The sequence below is a fragment of the Nothoprocta perdicaria genome, unplaced genomic scaffold, assembly GCF_003342845.1.
Source record: "Nothoprocta perdicaria isolate Ctin4 unplaced genomic scaffold, notPer1 scaffold_100, whole genome shotgun sequence".
NCBI classification, from domain to species: Eukaryota; Metazoa; Chordata; class Aves; order Tinamiformes; family Tinamidae; genus Nothoprocta; species Nothoprocta perdicaria.
The window spans coordinates 1,541,936-1,564,257 of NW_020454095.1; the positions used below are offsets into that span (position 1 = coordinate 1,541,936).

Below are 22,322 nucleotides of genomic sequence, written 5' to 3' on the forward strand. Positions count from 1 at the left end.
CTAAAGTAAAACACACTTTTGAAAAAAAAAMCCAACAACCCTGTAGTCATGCTAATCACAAGGAAAAACTGTAACATAACCTGAAGTGTGCACCTGAGTGTAACTGGCATGATAATTAAACACAATCAAATTTAACAAACATCAGAAATAAATGAACATACTTAAAAGATACTTGTCATATGTACTGTTCTATGCAAGTGATTCTCATAAAAGGAAACTCCCTCTTAGGTAAGTATCTGGTAAAATAAAATAAAACAGAAGAAAAATGCCATCTTTGTAGGGACAGCAAACCCTTGTTTATTAGAAAAGCTGTATAAATTGGTCTTGTACATAAAAACTAATTAATGTGATTTATGGTTCCCTTCATTATCTATCCTAAATATGCCATTTACTTAGGACAATGCAATGGCAGGTTAACTATAACTGGTAAACACAGCCATGGTTTTATGACTGTGCTTTTTCATTCTATGAAAGCACTGTCTACCCAGTTTGCCACACACTAGCTTAAATGAGTCACCAGTGAATTTAAGAGTTCACTGCTTTCTGGTTTCTCTTCTGACTGAAATATTTCCATTAAGGTTTCTCATTTCAAGTGAAACCTACTTAGGAAATCGAAAAAGGTTAATAAGAACTAGGAGACAGCAGTTTTTCATTTTTTCTTAAGATTCATCTTTTCTGATCACATTAATGAAAATCTTTGCAGAACTTGGTGTCCTGATCAAAGTTAGAAAGTCTGACACCAAATATTAAAATGGCAGCTTTTCAGAATGCTCAAAGTAAAATATGTTCACAAAAGAACTTGTTTTCTTAACAGAGTAGGGTGAGATTCATCATGCAAATGACTGCCATTGGTCTGCTTTCCTGACAGCATCCTAATTACTTGCTCCTAACAACTGAATGACACATTAGCAACCAGTAAACAACCTGAAGAGCATTTCATTGCCCAAGCTATGAAATACTCATGTATGTTCCAGGCTTCGCACGGTAGAATATGTTCTTTAATTACGAATGTACGTAAAGGTGATATAGCTGTTAAGCAACAAAAAGATCAATAGTTCTACCTGCAGACAACATATTTCAGAATTCTTGGTCCATACTGCATCCTTAAATTCCACTTTGCATAATCTAGATCTAGATGTAGATTAATGTTCTGAAAAGCACTGAAATCCCACATTCAAAAGACTTATACAATGGGATGTCCTAGACTTACTTAGGGAGTGACACAAAGCTCCTCATCAGTTCTTCCAAGATTTATAGATTCTTGCAAATACTTTACTCATCTTCTCTTTTTCCTACACTGATTCCAACAACATAGGCTATTCTATAAGTCATACAAATCACATTAAGTATTTTTTGAAGTGCTGTTTCATTTATGTGCCAGAAAAGAGACTTAGTATTTGATTATTTCTAGTCCTGTAGAATCTTGTTGTCACTTTTGCTTTTGACATACCTCAATTCCTTCTGCTGGCCTTTCTGAATCAGGCTGAAAAGAATGTGCTTTTGTACTGATGAAAACAATCCTCTGCTCAGAATACCAAAGATCACTATGACCAAGAGACCTCACTGAGTGACACTTTTTAATTCAAGTATCCATACCCAAATCAATACATCATATTCCTACTTCACTAATATTTAACTGAAGAATCTTTTGAAGGAGAAAATAGCTACATCTTGTAACTGGAGAGCTAAAGAAGATAGAAAAGCCATGCACAGAGATCTAGAAGASAAGACATAATGGTCACCATTAATTTTAAATCTCATTTCTAAAATGAATGTATATTGACAGAGAGGCATCGGTCAAAATTTAGTATTGTAATTAACTTGGTATTCATGGGTTGATGGCTACTTCTGAAATACCAGCAATCCACAGACCACAAATTGTTTCCCTAAAGGTTTTTGGAAATAAAAACTCTACATCTAGGGAGATTACTGACTCTAGTCCCTCTTGCTTCGGTTAATTATCAGATTGTACTTGAGCTGGATTTTCAGTGGAAGGAGTACAATTCTAACCTGTAGCGGCAGAGAGGGGTTTGAGGTGAGGGGCAAATACTTGACAATTAATTCCTTTTTACTAAGGAACTGCAATAATGTCACAAATCAGTGAATAAAGAGGGCAGCTTGGTGAAGGTTTTAGAGAGAAAGGTCCTCTATGGGGCTCCCATGGTATGTTAGTATGCCATTAAGTTACATTAGCACCAGCAATTTGAAGGCTGAGAGCAGGTAGTCTGCTCGTTGGCAGCAAGCACACAGAGGAAAGTGAAGTAGCATGCAACTCTTTCTTGGCTTGTTCTGGAGGCTGCTCTTAGGAGAGGCACAGGTGCAATCTGTAGACTCGTGGCAGAAGAGAGAGTTGTGCAAGATCAGTTCAAAACATTGCCAGGTCCTGCCCAACCACGATTTTTCGTCTGCCTACCCTTCTTTCCTGAACTGATCCCTCATTCTTCCTGCAAAGGCAAAAGTCATTCATCCATTTAAGTGTTGAGAGCCTGGCCAAATTACTCTTACTGCAGATTTGGCCCTAAGCATTTTTGCTCTCTATTTCCACAGAAATGAGAAATGGTTCTGTTTGGTTTAGCAGGCTTATGTGAAAGATAGATCTGACCTATTGAAAATATTTGACTTGTTTGGTAAAAACACAACTGATACTCTGAAATGACTGAGCACAATGCAGGCAACAATGGCTGCAGCTGATAAAAATGTAAAGGCTTTTGTTTCAAGCTTGACAAAGGCTGACAGAAAAATTAAAGGACAAAGTGATAATGATGGATGGCCCCTGCTGTATTTTGACTGAGAAAGAAAAAAGTTTTAAGTGGTAAACTGAACTGAGTGATGACCTACCTGGGAAACAATCTCACTACTCTCCGCAAAATTTAATCAGAGTCTGTGATATGTAGTGCTAAATAATTTAGCAAGGTTTTAAATTTAAAGGGAGTTGCATTTAGTGTTGCTCCCAGAAACCAGGATTGAACAAAGAGATCATTCAGCTTGAATCTCATGTGCCAATAGCTGCATGACATGGACATGAATTCCCTGTTTTGTTTTTTAAMTAATTCAGATTTATGAAATTCTGAAACAGCAATCATTTGCTTGACATTTTGGTAGAAAATTAGTTGTCATTAAAAAAATATCCAAAATCTTTCAACTGGAAGCTCATTTAGATCTAGAGCCCTAGTTTCAATTGAAGTAGAGACTAACAGTAGGTGAGTTCATAACAGAAAACCTGCTCCAGGGCTAAGACTAGATACTTCAGAAAGAAAATAAAATAGATTCACACAAACCCATGCTCCCAAGATGTTTCATGGGCCTCTAGGTGATATTAAATTTTGGAAGACAAGGGAGCTCATTAAGGTTTGCTTAAATGTAGTTTGGTAGCATGGTTGGGGTAGACAGAATCAACGCTCAAATGTTAGAGATGCTAGGATTTTGCTCTCACTGCTTTTTTCCTCGGAAACTGGGAAGGCCAGTATTTCTTTCTCTGTTTATGGAAAGCTTGATAGGACTTTTTTTCTAATTTGAAAGCAGGTGTAAGTGGTAAATGAAATAGGATAAATTATTACCAATTTAAAGCAATGCCTCCTTCCTCTACTTGCAAACCAACATACACAAAATTGGTATCTAAACAGTTCACATTTCTACCCCAAATTCTACTCTTAATCTGAAGGCACAACAAATATTGGTGCAGGACAGGATGATTTTCCATCAAAACAAGAGGAAAACAACAGGCGCAGAAACTGTCAGTGTAAAAAGGAGCTGTGGCTCTCAGGCAGGTGACATTCATGGAGCAATAGGAAGGCAGGAAGGGCCTTCACGGGGTAGTTGGGGGATCAACTTTCMTTCACCTCTCCCCTTGAGAGACAGGACTAATGGACAGGATCAGCTGTCCATTAGCTTTACATAAAAAACAGATATTGTGACCAGTGAAGTTTGTTAAAGGATAGCTGTTCTCTCCTTTCCCTCAGGACATCCACCCCTACCCACTTCCACCAGCACTTGGGTAAGGAGAACATGCCAAGAAGGGAGRGCTGGCCACCTTTGCTGCACTGGGTTTGTGCATTTTACAATACTCCRGAGTACTTGCTGAAAGCCAAACAGGAGCATGAAACACAAACACCCACAAGAAAGCATGTTTCAGTTGTGTTTGGCTAGAAAAGCTTGACCTTTCCCTGCAGCACAGATGTTGTCACAAAGCTCGCTTTCTCACCTGGAGGCTAGAGTACTTGGTTGCACGCACAGCTGGTGGAGCTGCACATGGAGACCACAGGAAAAACTCAATCAAGCGTTTCACAGGAAAGCATCTAACATCAACATTTAAGGATTGCACTAGTGCCTGATAACTTTTAAAATGCTAGGTTTGACCTTTGAAGCCCTCAGTGCTTACTTTCGGGATCATTTTGCTCCCCATGCCACTCCACTGAATTTGTGATTAGCAAAAGCACTCTAGCTGGAAATATGCAGTGAAGGAGCTTAGGTACAGATACATACTCCCATATGGCTGTCCATCATACAGCTATATGATTCTGGTAATTTGAAAAAGTTCAGCATTCTTGATCTTTGTGAAGTAGAATAATAGATGATGTAATGTGGAATATTGCAATATATTGAGCTACTCCTGTTCAGTTTTGCTGGATTGATCATATAAACTAAGCACTGTATCAGAGAATGGGCTGTACTTCTTCAATATTTCTTAATTTCTGATTTTGCATAAAAGTGACACAAATAACGTAAAAGGATAAATTTGACATTACTCTGATGATTAGATATTGAAGATTATCTTAATTCAAGGAAAATATGAATTCCTGAGTAGGCAAATTCTTTAACTGAAGCACCTGCTTTTAAGTACTCTAATTTTAATTTATTAATGCTTATTAGCATAAAATGTACCTTAAAGACAAATAATGACTAGTGTTCAACAAATAGACTACTTTATATGTTCTGGAGCCATAACAAATTATTCCAAATTTATACTCTAAGACCTATTCTTCCCAAAGTTACCTTACTTTTTGTTAGTAGTTAAAAMAAATGGTTTCATATATAACAGAAGCAATATTAATAATGCCTATTGTTTTCTTTAAAGGAGCCATTCTATCTTGAATAAAACTGAATTTTTCTAATCAGAGTAGTTACAAATACTGCACGAAGAATAGCACTGCACCTTGCCTTACAGTTAGTAAAATTTACAGAGCATGCAAGAGGCTAAAAAAACAAAAAAAAAGATTTTTGTAATTCAGTAGTCTAAATAAAAAGTTCAGTTTTAAGGTATCATTTGATACTGTCATCTCAAACAATGAAGCAACTATATTTATGAAAAGACATCTATAACCTGAGTTATRTATGTTCTAATTTTGTAGACAGGACTACAAAATTTTAGCCAGGACTCTACATTAACAAATATATAAGCAGTAAAGGATAAAACTCTGCCTGAGGTTCTACTACGTCAAAATGTAGTCTATATAGMTCAAATGTTAGCATAAGGGAAGTAGCATCTTTCCCAGTTCACAGCTGGGAAAATGAAGCATAAGAAATATTAAATGAAATGCCTCATATTGCAGAGACCTCTGAGCTTGACAGGGGAATTCAGACAGTTCTCATGAGCGCCACAGTAATCCTCCACTACAAAACCCAAACCAAACCAAACCACAAAAAATATAACCTTTTAGAACTGTTTTCAAARAAGCAATTGTCTTTATATCTTAAATGTCAATTTCACTGTATTCAAGACAAAGTGTTACCATGAAAGCCACCAAAATTCTTAAACGAATAAAGCCAGTGTCATTTGTCCCAGGCACACAGCATTCAATCATTATTAATATAATAGTCTAGGCCTATTGCCACTGCTTAAAAAATCACTTTAAAGTTGTGATGTTCATTTTATTCTTTTTAAGTAAACAGACAAGCCACATTTCCTCATATCTTTAAGCCATAAAACAGAGGTATACAAAATTAAATGAAATAAAGTCCTAGCAGCTGGCCCTTGAAAACCTGTAAGAAAAAGCTTAGAGAAGAAAAGCACAATACAAATTCAGACATCARCAGCCTTGAACAAAGATGACATCTTTTTCAGAATGACACAACTCTTTCTGTGCAAAAAAATTTCACAAAGCTCTGTCAGACTTGCAATAGGAAGAAGAAAGAGGCCAAGAAGAATYTTCTAAAAATTCCCTCTTGAGGAGACAATTATTGAAACTAAATGGAGGTAAACAGATTGCTGATCTCTATTTTATTGAAGGTGCTGCTTCCATTTCTCAGAGAAATTTAGGACAAACCACGGAAATTGCTTAAACAACTCAAAACTAACTGCAATAATTTTGAGGTTAGTAAAAAAGATTACAGAGAATGTTATTTTGAATTATTTTGAAATAAAATCAGAGGGGTCCAACACTCATCTGAAAAGCTTTATCACAGTGGGACAGTTGTATCCCACTGAAAATCACCTTGGKCAAGTTAATGTCATCTTGCAAACCTAAAATATAGTTTATTGCAGTTCTTCATAGCTTACTCTGACAAATAAACTTCATTCTCAAAAATTTCAGCAGAATGCATCATCTGAGAATACAAGGTCTTATCTACTTATCTGTCTTTTTTTAATGCTCTCCTTTTTTTTTGTTCAAAAGTGTTTTATGTACATAGTTGAGTATGCAACATCACTTTGGTTTTGCACAATACATAACTGTGAATGGTGGGACACATGCAATACAGTCAAGGCTGCAACTTTCCTAATATTATCAGCTTTCCTTCAAGCAGGCAGACACTAGGTAACTTTATTACTAAGTAACCAAATATCACAGTTAGCCAACAGTACCTGTCATGAGGAAAGCTTGGCCATACTTGCTAATTTTTTAAAACAACATKGTATAAAAAGCACTGCAATGAGATTTCAGCTTCTGCTTGTGAATGATGATAGCCATCCAGAGCACTCAATCAAGTGGCAAACTAGCCCTTCAATATGCCAGCCTCCTTCATCGCCTCCCTGCCTCCTACCGATCAAGGATATAGGAAACCTGCAGAAAATACAAAAACCAGAAGCCACAGAAGGGAAAAACAAATTCACTGCCATCATGATCCACAGCAACACCTGAAGAAAAAAACAGTCTACCCACTTGGAGAGTTTTCCCTGACAGATTTTTTTGTCCTTCTCCCATCCTTTGGTTCCATTTCCTCTTCACTTGCCGTGAAAATGAATATGGTATTTTCGACCCAAAGTTATACTCTATTAATGGCGCAAAATTACCGGGCAAGAGTAAACTTTTTTCTTCAAGGATGTATTTGATGTGTAAACAAGCTGTGAAGATGCCAGCAGAAGAAAAGTAAAGGAAATGTGGATAACAGAATAAAGCAGATAATCAAGAAAGAAATAAGAATATTAGTTCTTCTGTCTGTATAAAACAAAAAAAAAAAAAAAAAAAGGTAAAAAAGTAATCATGAGTGAAATTTGTTCAGATCATTCATCTCACAAATTACATGTCTCCTTATACAGTAAGATTAATTCCAGTAGTATTAGCGGGTATCAGGAAACCTGCTCAGAGGCACAGACTTGCCAGATAAGTTTTCTCAAAAGGTCTTAAGGCTTTCTTACATCAGTGAGATTGTCACACTCTTTTGAGAGAAGTTAACCTATCGCAASAGATCCAGATCCAGTACTGTGTGATCCAGCTAACATTACCAACCTTGGTTGATTCATACTCATCCTTGCAAGAAATATTTTCTTCTACTAGAACCCAAGGTTAGCTTTTGAAATATACTTTTATTATTGTCCTCTTGGCTAGTTTTGGCTGTCTCTTCCCCTTCCCATGGGAGTCATATACAAAGACCAATGCAATGCCCTTTTCTGAAAGCTGTGAAAACTGTTGTGAATCCTTGAGACAAAGTCAAAGCAATTCAGAATAACAGAACACAGACTTGGAAAATCCAATGCAGAAGGATTATAACATGATTTAGGAAAAAAAAAGAAAAGTGTCTTTAATTATAAAGAAAAGAGAATTTTATTAGGTCAAAAATTTAAGGTGAAAGAGCTAGAAAAATAGTTGGTGATTCCAAGTTGGAGGATTTCTTTGGGGGAAAGGAGTGTTAAGGAGCTTTGGGTTCCACCACATATTTAGACTGAGTATATGCTGGGAGGAAAAATGTTACACAATGAGTTTTAAATTTTAGTTATAGAAACTTAATTTGTCAGTTCTATCAGATATTTAGTTGGAAGAATTCTGAAAACCAGGAAGAAAAATAAATATTTAAGCAAGAAATATTAAAAAAAAATCTTTCACTTTTAATATAATGTACAAATAAAAGCTAACTTCAAAAAATTTACCATTAGGTGTAATGGCAAAAAGAGAAAAACTGCTATTAATTATGAACTCTAAATTATGGATGATAGAAATAGATATGGTTTATGATGAGCAAAATTGAAAGCACACATTTGTTTCTCTTCACTTGTGTTCTTTTTGGCATTATTTTCACATGTGGTTCAAGTCCTTTAGGCACCAAACTCCTTTCAGTTCTCTAACAAAGGTTAAGTTTTACAGACAGTTTACTCATCCCACTAGGTACAAGATGATGCAGTGTGAAATCTCCCTAAAAGAATCYCTCTCTATGTGCTCAAAGCTGACGACTGTGCAACAATCCCAAATGTCAAAATCTCAATTAGAACAAAACATGGTATCACTTGGCTAGTGTCATCTACTAGTATTGTACTATTGCTATACAGCGTGTTGTTCTGCTTTTGTGAATTGAATCAAAAAATGTATCAACTATTCTCATAAAAAAAGTTAATTTACAGATGCACCATATGAAAATGATAAAGGGAGGAGATTTTCATCTGCATTCTAAGTAGCACCTAATCGTGCAGGAAGGGTTTCAATTTAGAAAATTACTAAGTAACTTTTATAATTTCTTTATGGTTTATTTTTGTGTAATAAATGATCTTGATGGAAATAAAAGATCATTAGCAACTGTTAGACTTTAACTTCTTCATCAGCCTCAAGTACAATTATTCTCTAATAGCCATATTTACTTCATGAATCATTATCTTCCCTTCTTTTAATAAATTCAATTTTAACACATACAGATTGTGTACAGTATTCCTAGACATGAAATTTTACAGTCTGATCCCTCACCCAGAAAACCTTTATTGAGATAAACTTCAAGAATATTAGCGGTAAGCAATAAAGAAGCATGAAGTCCAGAAAATTTAAAGTGAAAGCTGTGCTATCAGAGTGATAAAGTGATAATAAAATATATAGTACTTTCTCAGGAATACTGAGTCAATTAGAAAAAGTTGCTTTCATAAGAGTATCAGCAATATATCTAGTTTTAAAAGAGTATCAGCAATACATCTAGTTTTAAAAGTACTCTATTAAAAGTTCTCTTCCCATATACAAACATTCAAAATATTAATTTTATGYAATTATTGTGTATGGAGAGAAAGTCTTATTATAATTTTAAACTAACACACAATCTTTTCCTTTTCAGAACTCGCACAGGGAGTCCAAATCAAGAACTATCACATTAGCCAATTATACATGTACATAGAAAATTAGATATTTTCAAGTGTTTGGTGTAATTAATGAGATTATGTAAAGTTACATTTTTTTAGACTAAGTAAGATAACTTATATTAAGTAAGATAACTTATATTCAAATAGAAATTATTTATATGTGTTAGAATCTACAGTTAACAACTGGAGCAGGAGAGAGATTTTGTTGTCTCCATCAGGAAAAATAATACATTTTGGAAAGGAGAAATTCAGAGTAAGGTCAGTTGAAATACTCTGTAAATTCATTAATCTCAATAAGTATGTCAGATTGGAAAAAATATACATATTACTTTTTTTATATATAATGCAATAATATCATCTGTTTTAAAAGCTATCTTCCATCAAAATATTTATTCTAATATAAAAATGTAAGAGTGTTAAAAAGATTCACCAAAAGCCTTATTGTGGTTTAGAATGTTATTTTCCTGACCTTTAGAAAATAACTTGGAGCTCAACTGAAAAAAAAAAAAGTTATTTTTCTAAAGTTGCTCTAAATGAAGAAATATAATTTCATGCAGCTCAACTATAGAGCCTACTGTGTGAGTATTTATCAAGAGAAAACAATTTTAAGTAGCTGCATTGCTGAGGCTTGGGTATAATAGCTGGACAATTCATCCATAACATTAAGCCAACAATTCCACTGTAAATATCTTGGCAGAATTCTCATATTTAAAAGTATCACCTAAACAATATTCTTCTTTAGTCGAATAATACAAACTGTATTATAGAATGATTTCTTAATTCATCTCATTGTGCAGCATTCACACAGAGCTGTTTGTTTAAAGTTTGGAACACCTGTTTCCGTGTAATCTAGGGTCTTCAGGAGAAGTGAACTTCTACTCTGATAATGATTTAATATTCTGCTGTCATTTTAGAATGTTGATGTATATGTAAAATCAAAATATTTTGACACTTTTGACACAATTTCGAGGGTTATCCTTGTAGGAAAAAAACCCACACATATAAACGCCACTTTGTGTTCATAAAAGACATCCTTTAATGCAGGGTTTTCTGAGTTATTTTCTTTGCCCTGCAACAGTGAAACCTCCACTTCCATTTCTCAGCTTTTTCAAGAAAACTGTCAAATTGCTATGAGTATCAAAAGATGTGAAGATGACCAAAAAAAAAAAAAAAAAAAAGTTTCTTCCCAGGTTACTAGTTACTGCACTCTCTACCAGGGAGAGTGCATTGGCATGCATACACTGTGCATTCACAAGGGCTTGTTCACGTGGGGGAAAGAAGGATGAGAGACATTGAGTTATAGGAGTAAGGGAATGAGAGGAGCTTGTATATATAATTCTTTCACAGTAGAAATCAAATGCAATTAAAAATATGATAATAGGCAAATGGAGAGACAAAAATTATGGAGCTTACAGCAGATAAAGGYAAGGTTCCTTGATTTTAGATTTGTCTTGGATTCCACAGAGTTTCTAATAATTTAAAAAGAAAACAGCACATAAGTAGTACATGGTGTCAAAATATGATTATAATTGGCCATAGATAAGTCCCCATATAAATGTGTTTGGAGGTAGGAGTTAGAAAGTTAAAAAGTTATGATGCTTGATGCAAACTGAGGCAAGAGCTGTTTCAAATACTGACAACAGTCAATTTCAGAGAACTACAGGTAGAATAATGAGGAAAAAGATGGAAAAGAGACCATGAAAAACGAAGAGTGAAACAAAAACAAAGACAGAAAAGCAAGAGCAAATAGATAGAAGGGACTGGAAGCTAGGAAATGCATAAAGAGCATAAGATCATGAAAATCTGTGAGAAATGTCAGTGTGACAGCAAGGAGGAAATACTCAAGAATCTAACGAAGGAGAACAGAACAAAAATACAAGTGACTAACTACAGTGCAGCAATCAGACTGGAAAGAGGCAAAACATAGGTGTGGGYGAGAACATTAGAATGATTAAGACCAGCTCTGGGATTTAACAGAGGATACAAGTCAGTGCCTAAGCGAGAGACTCTCGAACAGGACATGTATTGGGATATGAGGGAAGTTATGGAAATGACAGTGAGAAGAATGAAGAATGCCATCAGATGTCAAACTGTACAGTCACCACAGTGGGCTTTTCAAAAACTACAGCATAAAACTTACAGCAAGAGAGGCCAAATGGATTGGAAAGTTGAGAAGTGAAAAGATCAGGCAGCAGGTTTAAACAAACAAACAAGAATACTTTTTCCTCAAAGCACATAATTCAGTTGTTGCCCCAGGTTACAGTGAAAGCTAAGACAATCAATATTTTTGTAAAAGGACTGCACAGGCACATGGAATATAGATAYATTATGGTTCAACAGCAAGCCTCAGAAATCTCAGAGGGAACTCTGGTCTGATAAGTTCGGAAAGGATCTAGCATTTAAAAATACATTATAAATTATCAATGGGGATATAATTTAAGGAAGACATGTAGCAGCTTTTGTTTGCAAAAGAATAGTGTGTTCAAGAARAATGCATTTGAGAGGCTGACATAAAATAAAGATGTTAAACTATCTTTTATTCTCCAGAGATATTGAATTATTCTTCAGAGATATTCTTAATTCTGGCAGTATGAACTGCCTTAACTACGAACAGTGGCCAACCCATGTTCAGATCCAGATTGCTTTAAAAGATAATTGACACTTAACACATCATAGCTCTATTTCAATTAATTGAAATCATGGCTTTARATTGGCAAATATTTTTAAAAATTTGCTTTCAAATTTTACTTTCTTTTAAAGAAGTCTGCAAATTACAAAATGCTGCTGCTTCCAATTAGAAGAGAATATCCCATGCTATGGAGTTATGTCACCTCCTGAACATGATGCTGAACTAAGTTTTCCACAGTGACAGCTGGAAGTTATGAACTACAGCTATATACATAACAGCTGTGTCTTTAGTGTGATTATGATGGACCAGCTCCTTTCTCAACTGCAGCTAAATCAATGCACTTATTACCTACGCTTTGCAAGTAGAATCTATGTTCTTGGGTAGAGCATCATGAATTTGACAGTAAGCTCTGTTTGCTGATGATTAACGACTAGTATTTGGACAAAGGTAAACAAAAATTCCTAATAAATTGAAAGAGTCTGAAAATTGCCTGGAGCCCATTACCAAAGAAAGGGTGTAATATATCTAGCTGGAATGTGCACTTCTAAAACATTGAGATCGCCAATTATAATATAGAAATGACAACAGCTACAGGCATTAAAGATTGTGCCTTCGTTACTGCATCAGACTAATGCTTGAGCAAACTACATGTCTTGCCTTTGTACTGCTGCCTATAAACTCTGACTTTGTGCCCACCTTCCTGCTTCATGAAGTGTTTTCTTCACATTTATTATTAATAATAAATATTAAGAAAAATGAAAGCAGCAGCTGTATTGATGCAGCAAAGCAACATGAGCACATTTAATAGACAATGCCTTTTACTTAATTTAAATATATTCACTTTCTCTGAAGTCAAATTTCTTTAATTACATTACAAATCTAAAAAGACTTTTTATGTTATCAAATAGTAATTATATTATACAGATTGTCCTTCATCTGCTTATAGCTATATTTATTTCAACTGCCTTCACCTAGCATCAAAATACTATTACCTCATCTTCACTTAAAGTGGGAAAAATTACCATTTTTTCCACATCATCTTATGTCTAGGTTGACCCGGTTAAARGCATTTGACTCTTCTTGATTTGTTTATATAATTAATTTGCTTACACTTAATCTCTAATTATGACAGACAACATCTTTTCATTTTTCAGGCATGATTCTCTCTATCCTGAAGCTGACTAAATATTTTTGGGGGGATATGGAAGAAAGTAGTAGATAAAGTGCATTAAAAGTGGGTTGTTACAGGGGTAAAAGGAATAGAGGCATTGTGGAACTTTTGCAGTCGAAAATTTCCTAAAATAAGGTCTGGATGGAGGAGGAAAATATAGAGGAAATCTCAAAATGGATGAAAAAGTACAAGTTGTGAACTAATTGCATTCCTTTGCCTGTGTAGACAGCAGATACAGTGCATTGACATCCCCTGCCTTTCCACATATGCTCACCTGGAAAAAATACAGCCATAGTCTCTTTCTAAACTTGGTCATGTGATTACTCKTCTTTCTCTCCATCACTACAGCTTTTCAGGGCCCAGGAGCTTCCTGGAGGAATTATTAGTTGCTTGACATTTGTGGAGTTGAACTTCCAGAGACTCAGCTAAGGGTCTACTAGTGGCCAGGGCATTTATGCCTCCTCCTCATAGATTTGTCAGTTCACCTTTCCTAAACCTTATTTCCTTGACCTGCAATTCAAAGAAATCTCTGAAAAYTCCCTCACGGAGTCGTCTCTCTTCTCTCACATCTTTATGAATGTTTCTCCCCTTATGTGATATCTGGAACATGTCTGTATTGGAAATSTAAGATTCAAGGTAAAAAGGACATGCTTAAAGGACACAGAATCATAGAATCACAGAACTGAATCATAGAATCATTATGATTGGAAAAGACCTTCAAGATAATTGAGTTCAACCATAAAAGTTGTTCTACAAAGAAGCAAGTAAATTAAATAATAACAACACATTAGGCACAGGGAAAGTAATGAGAAATCAAGTAATTCTACCAAATATATTTAGGAAAACACAGAAAAATGTCTTCTATTAAAAGGAAGGAAGGCATCTTCAGGAAGTTGTGAAAAATAGTTTTGCTAGAAAAAAAAAGGAGAGAGAGAAAGTGATAATAATGTACTATGCATGTGAATATAATGAACTACAGAAGGGATAAGATGCTGCACAAATTGATCTACATAACTAATTGTGTTATACTTGATAAAATAACTGTGTCACTCTTTTTTGTACTTAAAAAACTTAACAACAATTCTGAAATGCAGTTAGTTATTAAGCACTAAACATCATCACATACTCTGTCATACTTCTTCTATTGTTATGGAAATCTAGGAAGCACCTGACATTTATCTTCTGTAGTTCTAACACTAGAATTGCAGAAATGCAATTAGGAAAAACTCCAGCATTCATAACAGAAAAGGTCAGCAATGTTCAAACTAAACCTGATAACATGCTTAATGTGCTGCCAGACAGAGCAGAATGGCTTCTCGATAATGAATGATTTTACAGACTGCTATGAAGCCTTTATAAGATAATCAGATCAACAGGGGACATGCCACTAAGACACACAGCTGATCATGAAATATTCTTCGGTAGGGGCATGTTGTAAAGTCACCACTAAGGGAAAATTCACTATTACAAAAGGCCATGTTTTCAAAAATTATCACATAAATAAATTGGGCACACCACACAAACCACTGAAATGTCAACATTTGGTAAAGTATGGAAAGCTGTTACTCCATCAAGAGGAGTGCCTTTTGTGCATGCATCCAACAACCAATACAACACTGTCTCTGAGATTTAAAGCTTGTTTTTTTTCTTTTTCTTTATAGTAATCAATGTAAGTAGAGGTTAGAGGTTTTAGCTTTTGTATTTGTCTTAAACATAGAAATACTCACACGGAAGTACAGGCTCCATGTTCCTCCTGCAAAGACCTCCTCATTATTTGTGCCACTAATCCTATGTAAACTAATGGTGAACTTTAAGAGAATGAAAAGTAATCTAAGGGGTTMTTTTGATAAATTACAGCTCAACAATAGTGCCAAAAAATAGCTAATTACTGAATGCTGAAAGTAGCATTTATTAGAAGTTAACTGCCAAATACCTAACAGTAGGTTAAATCTTTAGAGAAAATACTGTTGAGAGCTTGCAAACACCCAAGAAATATGCATTTGTTACACTTCATGTCATTATGAGCAGTCTACATGCTTTTCATTTCTACTTACAGACTACAACTTGCATTAGATATTGTTTCATTTTATTTTGTCATAGTTATAAAATGTGGCATTTGTACACAAAAGCTAGAAAAATTGTATTTGGATAGGAGCACGATGGAATTTTTTTATCTCTAAATTCTCCTATCTTCAAATTCAAATGCAAGAACTCCAGGAATCATTTCATACGCACCTGCGATAAGAGAATATTTTATTTTGAGACTGATAGGTCCATGTTGCAGTACTTTGATAAAGGCATATGCTATTTTGTATTATCTGAGTTATATCAAACTATCTGAAGATTAACATAAAAGCCCTTATTCTTATAATGTGACATATCTTCTTAATTAATTAGGTATAAAAATTGATTGTAATTTGTAATTGTAATTGATTATAATTGTGTAAACCTTCATGGTTTTCCTTTTTCTTATAAGTATCATGAATTTAGGTCACTACATATTTTTGAGGATTAATTAAAGTATTAGGCCAAATATTCCAAAGCATCTTTATGATCATCAGCTAACTTTTATAAGCTGAACTTGCTCAGTAAGTAGCACTTTATAACTTTTTTGAAACAAACAAAAACAAAAACTTGATRCCTTGTCTATAGCAAACTATAAAAAAGCCTCAAAAAAGGTATTTCACTATTTCCTTCAATGAATCCTTTTGTAACCAGGCAGTAGGTGCCTAAGGCAATTATTTATGAAACGGTGTCCAATATATTGCAAAATGTTTTTCCAGGTGCTTACTTAGCAAGAAGTTTGCAATRAAAGAGAATATATTTTGTAAAGAAATGAATGAAGTATGTCAATAAAAGGAAGTAAACATATTCCCCATAACTAGATGGTTAAGTAGATGATTGTAGCAATAAAAGTGCAATTACAAATTTTTCTGACTATTTTTAGCTTTTTCTGGCTATTCTCTTACGTCAACATAAGCACTTGCTTGTATTTGTTTGAAGTGATACTTATGCATATCATGCAACAAAAAATGAGAGGTACTCACCATGTACTATCAGGACATATTCTGTGCTGTTTCGGCCAATAGGATTTTTTGCTTCGCATCGATACGTGCCATTGTCCGTTTTGTTAAGGAAGCTGATGCTTAGGACCCTGCCATTGACAACCATTCTTTCCGGATCCGGTAGCTCTCCACCATCCTTCGTCCACAGGACTGGTTCTGGCCTGTCAGATCMAAAGCAATACATTTGATCATATTCGTGAAACATATACTGTAATCTAAACAGTAGAAGCTGCAATGTCAGAAACTTAAGAATAATATCGTGGCATCAAAGAATAGTCACTGCTCATTTGAATTACTGGGTGTAATGAATTATAAGCTGGTACCACCTAGTACCAGATGACAACTATCAGAGAAAGTGAAGAAACAGGAAGGAGAAGGAAGAGAAGAAGAAAAGGAAACAGAATGGTATAAAATGATCGATACAAGCAGMAGTCTTCCTTAAATCAAAAACAGGTGCTAGGCAAGCTGTTGGCAGGACATTTGACAAGCTATATGGAAACAGTTTCCTGTGTGGTAGATAAGCATCAGAAATCATGCATGCTGAGGTAGATTGCAAGAAGTGTGGGAATGGATTCTGAAATTACTTAGGCTGTTCATGTTGACACATTCCTGCACATGTGCTGTGTCTGCTTCTTGAATCAGGCATATCAATCTCAAAGCAGCACAACTTACAGGGAGTCTAAATGTGTTTCTGTTGCTGCATGGACTTGTGTTGTAGCCTATCCCTTTCTTCACCTGCCCTCCTTCCCCAAATAACTGCTTCTTACATGTGTTACCTCAAGGAAAAGAAGATTGACTCAAAATCCTGGATTTTCTTTCTGTGAAACCTCTCTTCTTTTATGTCAAAAACTCACATGAGATAGACCAAAGGAAAGGACTGACAGTACCAACTTCCTAGCCAAGTCAAGGACAGAGGAACCCACTGTCATGTAGACACCTTCGTATCTTCCCATGGTCAACTGATAGTTGACTCTTTCCCAAAGATGCTCAAGAAGCACCAGACTTAATCGTATWTGTCTTACAGATACCAGGAAGCATTTATTACTTGTATGGAGGCTTTACCTGTTGCAAGATCTACTTTTAAATTCACRTAAAGGAAACCTCCATAAAGATAGGTCCACGATTACAAACAAAAAGTTGGATTACTGATTCCTGAATATCTCATGAACAGATGTATGTCACTAATTGCTGTCAAGAGCAATTCTATATTTGTACATTTTTTTTGGYAGGAAAACATTAAGCAAAGTATCTGATTGTGCAAGTAAGCAATTAAAAAAAAACAGTAGATATCAAATAAATCACTAGTCTTACTCATAAAATATTTAGTTTGATTAACTTAAGCAGGTACTATTAAATAAAATGAACTTTAGTAATAAGAATTAAATATAAATACCTACACAGACATATTTTGCTAAATGGTGGTGTAATGCACAGAAATATATATTTCTAATGACTACAGTAACATGATTTACACTTATATATTTTTATACAGTCTATCTAAACAAAGCAAAGTTGTCTGAAATTCACTTATTTATGCTACTTATTTAGCAAAAGACCATATGTTTCTCTGAAAAGTATCAGAGATTTATGCACGTTTTAGCAAGATTTGAATTGCACCTTGATAAATCAGTGCTGAAGTTGCTACCTATATTGGCTGTTTTCTGAGGCTACAATTTTTTTAACAGTCATATACTCAGGGAATAATCCAAAATTCACACATTTTAAGCCAAGAATTAAAAATTGTGAGTGTAATGGGCCTTACTTATACCTAACAATCGTAATACCAATCATAACACACTTCCTAACTACACATTCAGGTGCTGTGGTCTAAATACCTGCCTCCCCTCCACATTCATGCATGTGCCCTTCCTTCCTGCCTAATCTAAACATGGAAAATTGAGATTGCTGTTACTCCAGTACTTTTTAGAGAAAATGCCTCAGATCAACACATTAAGGTGTGTTTTGCTTTGATTTGTTAAGGTGGATGTGTTCAGTTTTCCAGCAAACTCCTCATTATTTTCAATTTGCTAGTTTACTATGGATTTATAATCCTGGGGAATTGAAATACTGAAAGGCTTCTGCTCGAATGTACACTACTTTCTTCATAACAGGTATGTTAAAGCAATTTCCATATAACGGTAATTTATGGAACTTACATTTCATTGTAAGGACAAAATAACAAGTAACGATGAAATGGTGCTTCAATATACATCATTCAGGAAGCCTTATTGCATCTTACTATGCCAGCTTAAGTCATATGCAGAGTGGTTAGCTATCCCTGCAAACTGATGGTGGCAGAAAAATCATGGCTTAGAAAGGAGAAGCAAATACTCTGGGTGTCAGAGCAGTGTCAGGCAATCTGTTAATTAACTGCTAATATTAAGCCAGTCTGTGCTGGCTTAGTGGTAGCACAGGAGCAACTCCTGGGCAGCTGGCCCGTGGTCAACATGTCGCGGTGACTGGGCACAGCTCTCACTCCATCACACCATTCTCRGGGAGGATGGTGCCTAAAGCAGCAATTCTGTCACAGCCACAAAATTAATTTTTGCCTGTGCTGCTGTGAAGCTTTGAGATGCTGTGGTCTAAGCAATTCATTATTTAGGCAGAAGTGAGTTAAGAACATGAGACATGCTCCAGCATCCAGGCCAGCACACTGCTGCTGACAGTGATATCTGGAGCAGTTGCTTAGGGAAAGCATGTGAACATAGCAGTTTTCTGTGGACCATTCCCCTTGTACTTTGTCCATATTCAGAATTGCCCTATTAGAGATTTTAGAGGGTGTCTCTCTCGCTCTTTTTAATATCTATTTAGTAGCAGACTTTTTGCTGACAAATTTCTCTAATTTCCTTTTGAATCTGCTAAAACTCTGTCAATCGAGCATCCTGTGGCAATGAATCCTGGAAGTTTGCTACTACTGCTTTACAAAAATATACTTACTGTGACATGTCTTACAATGATGTCCTAGTCAATGCAATGAATATTGCAGGATATGGTAAGTAACAGCTATATATTAAAACCTGCATATTATAACCTTATTATAAGTCATGATAGCCTTGTACTTAGAAGGTGGTGATTGATCTATCTATCTGTATATCTTTGTTGGTTGCATATGATACTTTCAGAGATTGTTAAGAGAGAGCTAATTCTCCCAAAAAAAGGACAGACTAAATTTAGAGCGTGTTGGCAACTCTCTGATAATTGTGATAATCTTCATTATCACAAACATGGATGCAGCTGGTATGCTTATGGGAAGCTTTCCTTCTCTGACACAAAACATGTAGAACTATAAATTCCCTATACTTTATCCTGCTGATAATGTTCACAGGTGCATATACACACAAAAGTTTATTCTCTTATCCAAGATTTTGAAAGGGTTCTGGCTTAATTTGGGAATATTTAGGTTTGACGTTCTAAAATACAAGGTAAATATATACACTCTTTATATACACTCCTAATGCTAGTTGTACCATGGGATTTGAGCTTTTTTTGGCATGATAACGTACTTTGCTTTGTGGACTGGAACTAACATGGTATCTCCGTGCTTGTGATTACTCCAAGCTGAATCACACTTACCAGTTTAATTCCCATTTTGTCAGACACTCCTGAAAAACTTATTTCTTGCAGAACAATAGCTATAAAGTTGAGCTCTGTGGTCACTAATGCAATTGTACAATAACACCTTTGCACATTTCATGGCACAAACTAGCTCACTGACCTGTCTCTCACAGCAGTATTATGCTGCCTGTTGGTACAAACCTGGTCTCCCAAAGGACAAATCTGTGCTCCCTTTTTCCCCCAGGATAATCTTGAGGGAGAGGTGCTTTTCTAYATCGCTCTACTTTAATCCCTGTACACACGCACCACAGAGACTATCCATGGGGCACAGGGTGGTAGTGGAGCTGAAGCATTAAGATCCTGTTTATTAACCTGTTCTTATTAGACTCCTAATGTGACCTCATTTAAATAAAGAAACAAACAAACAAGCAAAAAGGCTTCTGYATTGAAGAACTCTTGCAAAGAGAGAGCTCAAGTGTATTCTAAATTGCAGTCCATGCTATTTCTTTGCCTACTGCTTTTACCAATTCTGCTCTGCATGCAAATGCCCAGAGTGGCACTATTAGAATTGCTTTGTACTGGAAGAAGCTGAAGATATTAATCATGCGCAAATTAAAAATGGTTTAAACATGAACAATTACTACACTTCTCCCCACCTCCACTCCCCTGACCTGAACTCTATAATCGCACTGAAGAACCTCTAAGTGGGCTTGATATAATTTCTGTTCAATCTTAATAAAAAGGCCAGGAGGCTTTCAGCAGCTGACCTGATTTTTGGTATAAATAAAAGATTGTCTTAACTGTTTTTAAAAAAAAAAAGAAAAAAGAAAAAAAAGAAAATGCAAGAGATTTTTCTTTTTTTTTTTTTTTTCTTTTTTTTTCTAGACAAAGTGAACTGCAACAGCAGTGAAGATATTAAAACATGTCATGTTCCAGGGGGATTCCGGTATTCAGGCTTTATTCTGTGAAAAGAGAGTTTTCTTGCAAGTAAGCTAACAAGAATTTTTAAATAAAGAGGAATTCTTTTATAATCCTTAAGCTAGTAAGTCTTTGTCTTCTAAAATATGAGAATACAGATTGAACTTTAATTCATTCAAAAGAATGTTTTTTAAAAAAAGTGAAAAATTTGATTGGAAAAAGAAGGGAAAAAAGCATATTTCTGGTAAATCAGTGCTTTAAAAAATTAACAGCAGTATCTTAAAACACGTTAGTTAATTTTCCATCACTTTCTCCAGCCTTACCCACACAAACATGAAGTTACAGTCTTTGCTTACTCCTCATAGTGTTATCTTTCTACATAAGAYGATAATTTCTTTCTGAACTAAGTGAACTTAAGAATACATTCACCCTTATAAGATCTTCATTTTTGTTGCTCTTTCCTGATTTCTGCATACAGAAAGGTCATGAAGAAGCCATGTTTCACTGAGACCTTAGTGAATAACTGTAAGATGGCCTGTCTGCCATAGGATATCCTTTCGATTTTKATACAAACTCACTGCAGTAAAAATAATCAGTGACAGCTGTTCACATAATCAGTCTCACTGAGGATATTAACACTCATCCATCTGGGTATCTAAGCATCCTGTCAAGATATGAAGTCATTGTGGATAAGAAGAAGAAAGAYTGAAGAAGGATTTGTGGAAAGCTAACAAGACAAACAAATGATTTTTTATTATTTTGAGCATGGTATTCTTGAAAAATGCCTTTTAATTCTCCAAACAGGGGCACACATGTTTCCTCTGAAGTCCATAAAAACATATTTTAGTGGAAACTCTAAAATGAGTAATGGAAAAGGTTTTATCACATTTATCAAAGCTTTCTCTTTGTTGAAATCTTGGTGCAACTTTAAATCATCTAAGGGAATGATTGCTTCATTAATTTYACCTTATAGAGTTTCTCTATAGTTAAGTCTGGATTTTCAGATTCTTCTGTTCATCATCAAGTTGAAGGTTTAAATCCTGAGGGAACGTCTTGTTTCTATAAAGTCTCAGTCTGATGAGTCATAATGGAATGAGCCATTTTGAGAGCATTTCATCTATCAAACCCACCAATATCTGCAGTCTCTAGCTTTTCATAAAGAGTTTGGAAAGAGTTTATGTGATACAAACTCTGCAGGAAGTTTTTCTGAGTTTGAGTAACCTTCATAGGGTGTTCTTCTGTTCAGAAGAATTAGTCAAGAATGTCCTGAAGTACCTTTTCTTTTAAAGAAGGAAATTTTCAGCATTAGAATTAACTATTATATTTCTGTATCCTTTTTTTTTTTTTTCCCTTAAGTGTCTCAGGAGACACAAGGTACCTGTTTCTAAGATCCCCTCTGAGTCTTCTTTTCTCCAGGCTAACCAATTATAGCTCTCACAAACTCTCTTCATAGAATAGATACTCAACCCCCTTAATCTTTGTGGTCCTTCACTGGAG

The 22,322-nt window shown here is 35.2% G+C and overlaps 1 protein-coding gene across 3 annotated transcripts in view; it reads right to left on the reverse strand.

The window, feature by feature from the left end:
- Positions 1-22,322, reverse strand: part of CADM2 (cell adhesion molecule 2) — a 603,314-nt gene that overhangs the window by 41,840 nt on the left and 539,152 nt on the right. For all 3 annotated transcript variants that reach the window (XM_026040423.1, XM_026040427.1, XM_026040436.1), the window contains one exon: positions 16,335-16,513. In XM_026040423.1, coding sequence (XP_025896208.1) covers positions 16,335-16,513 — 179 coding nt within the window. The remainder of the gene's footprint in view (positions 1-16,334; positions 16,514-22,322) is intronic.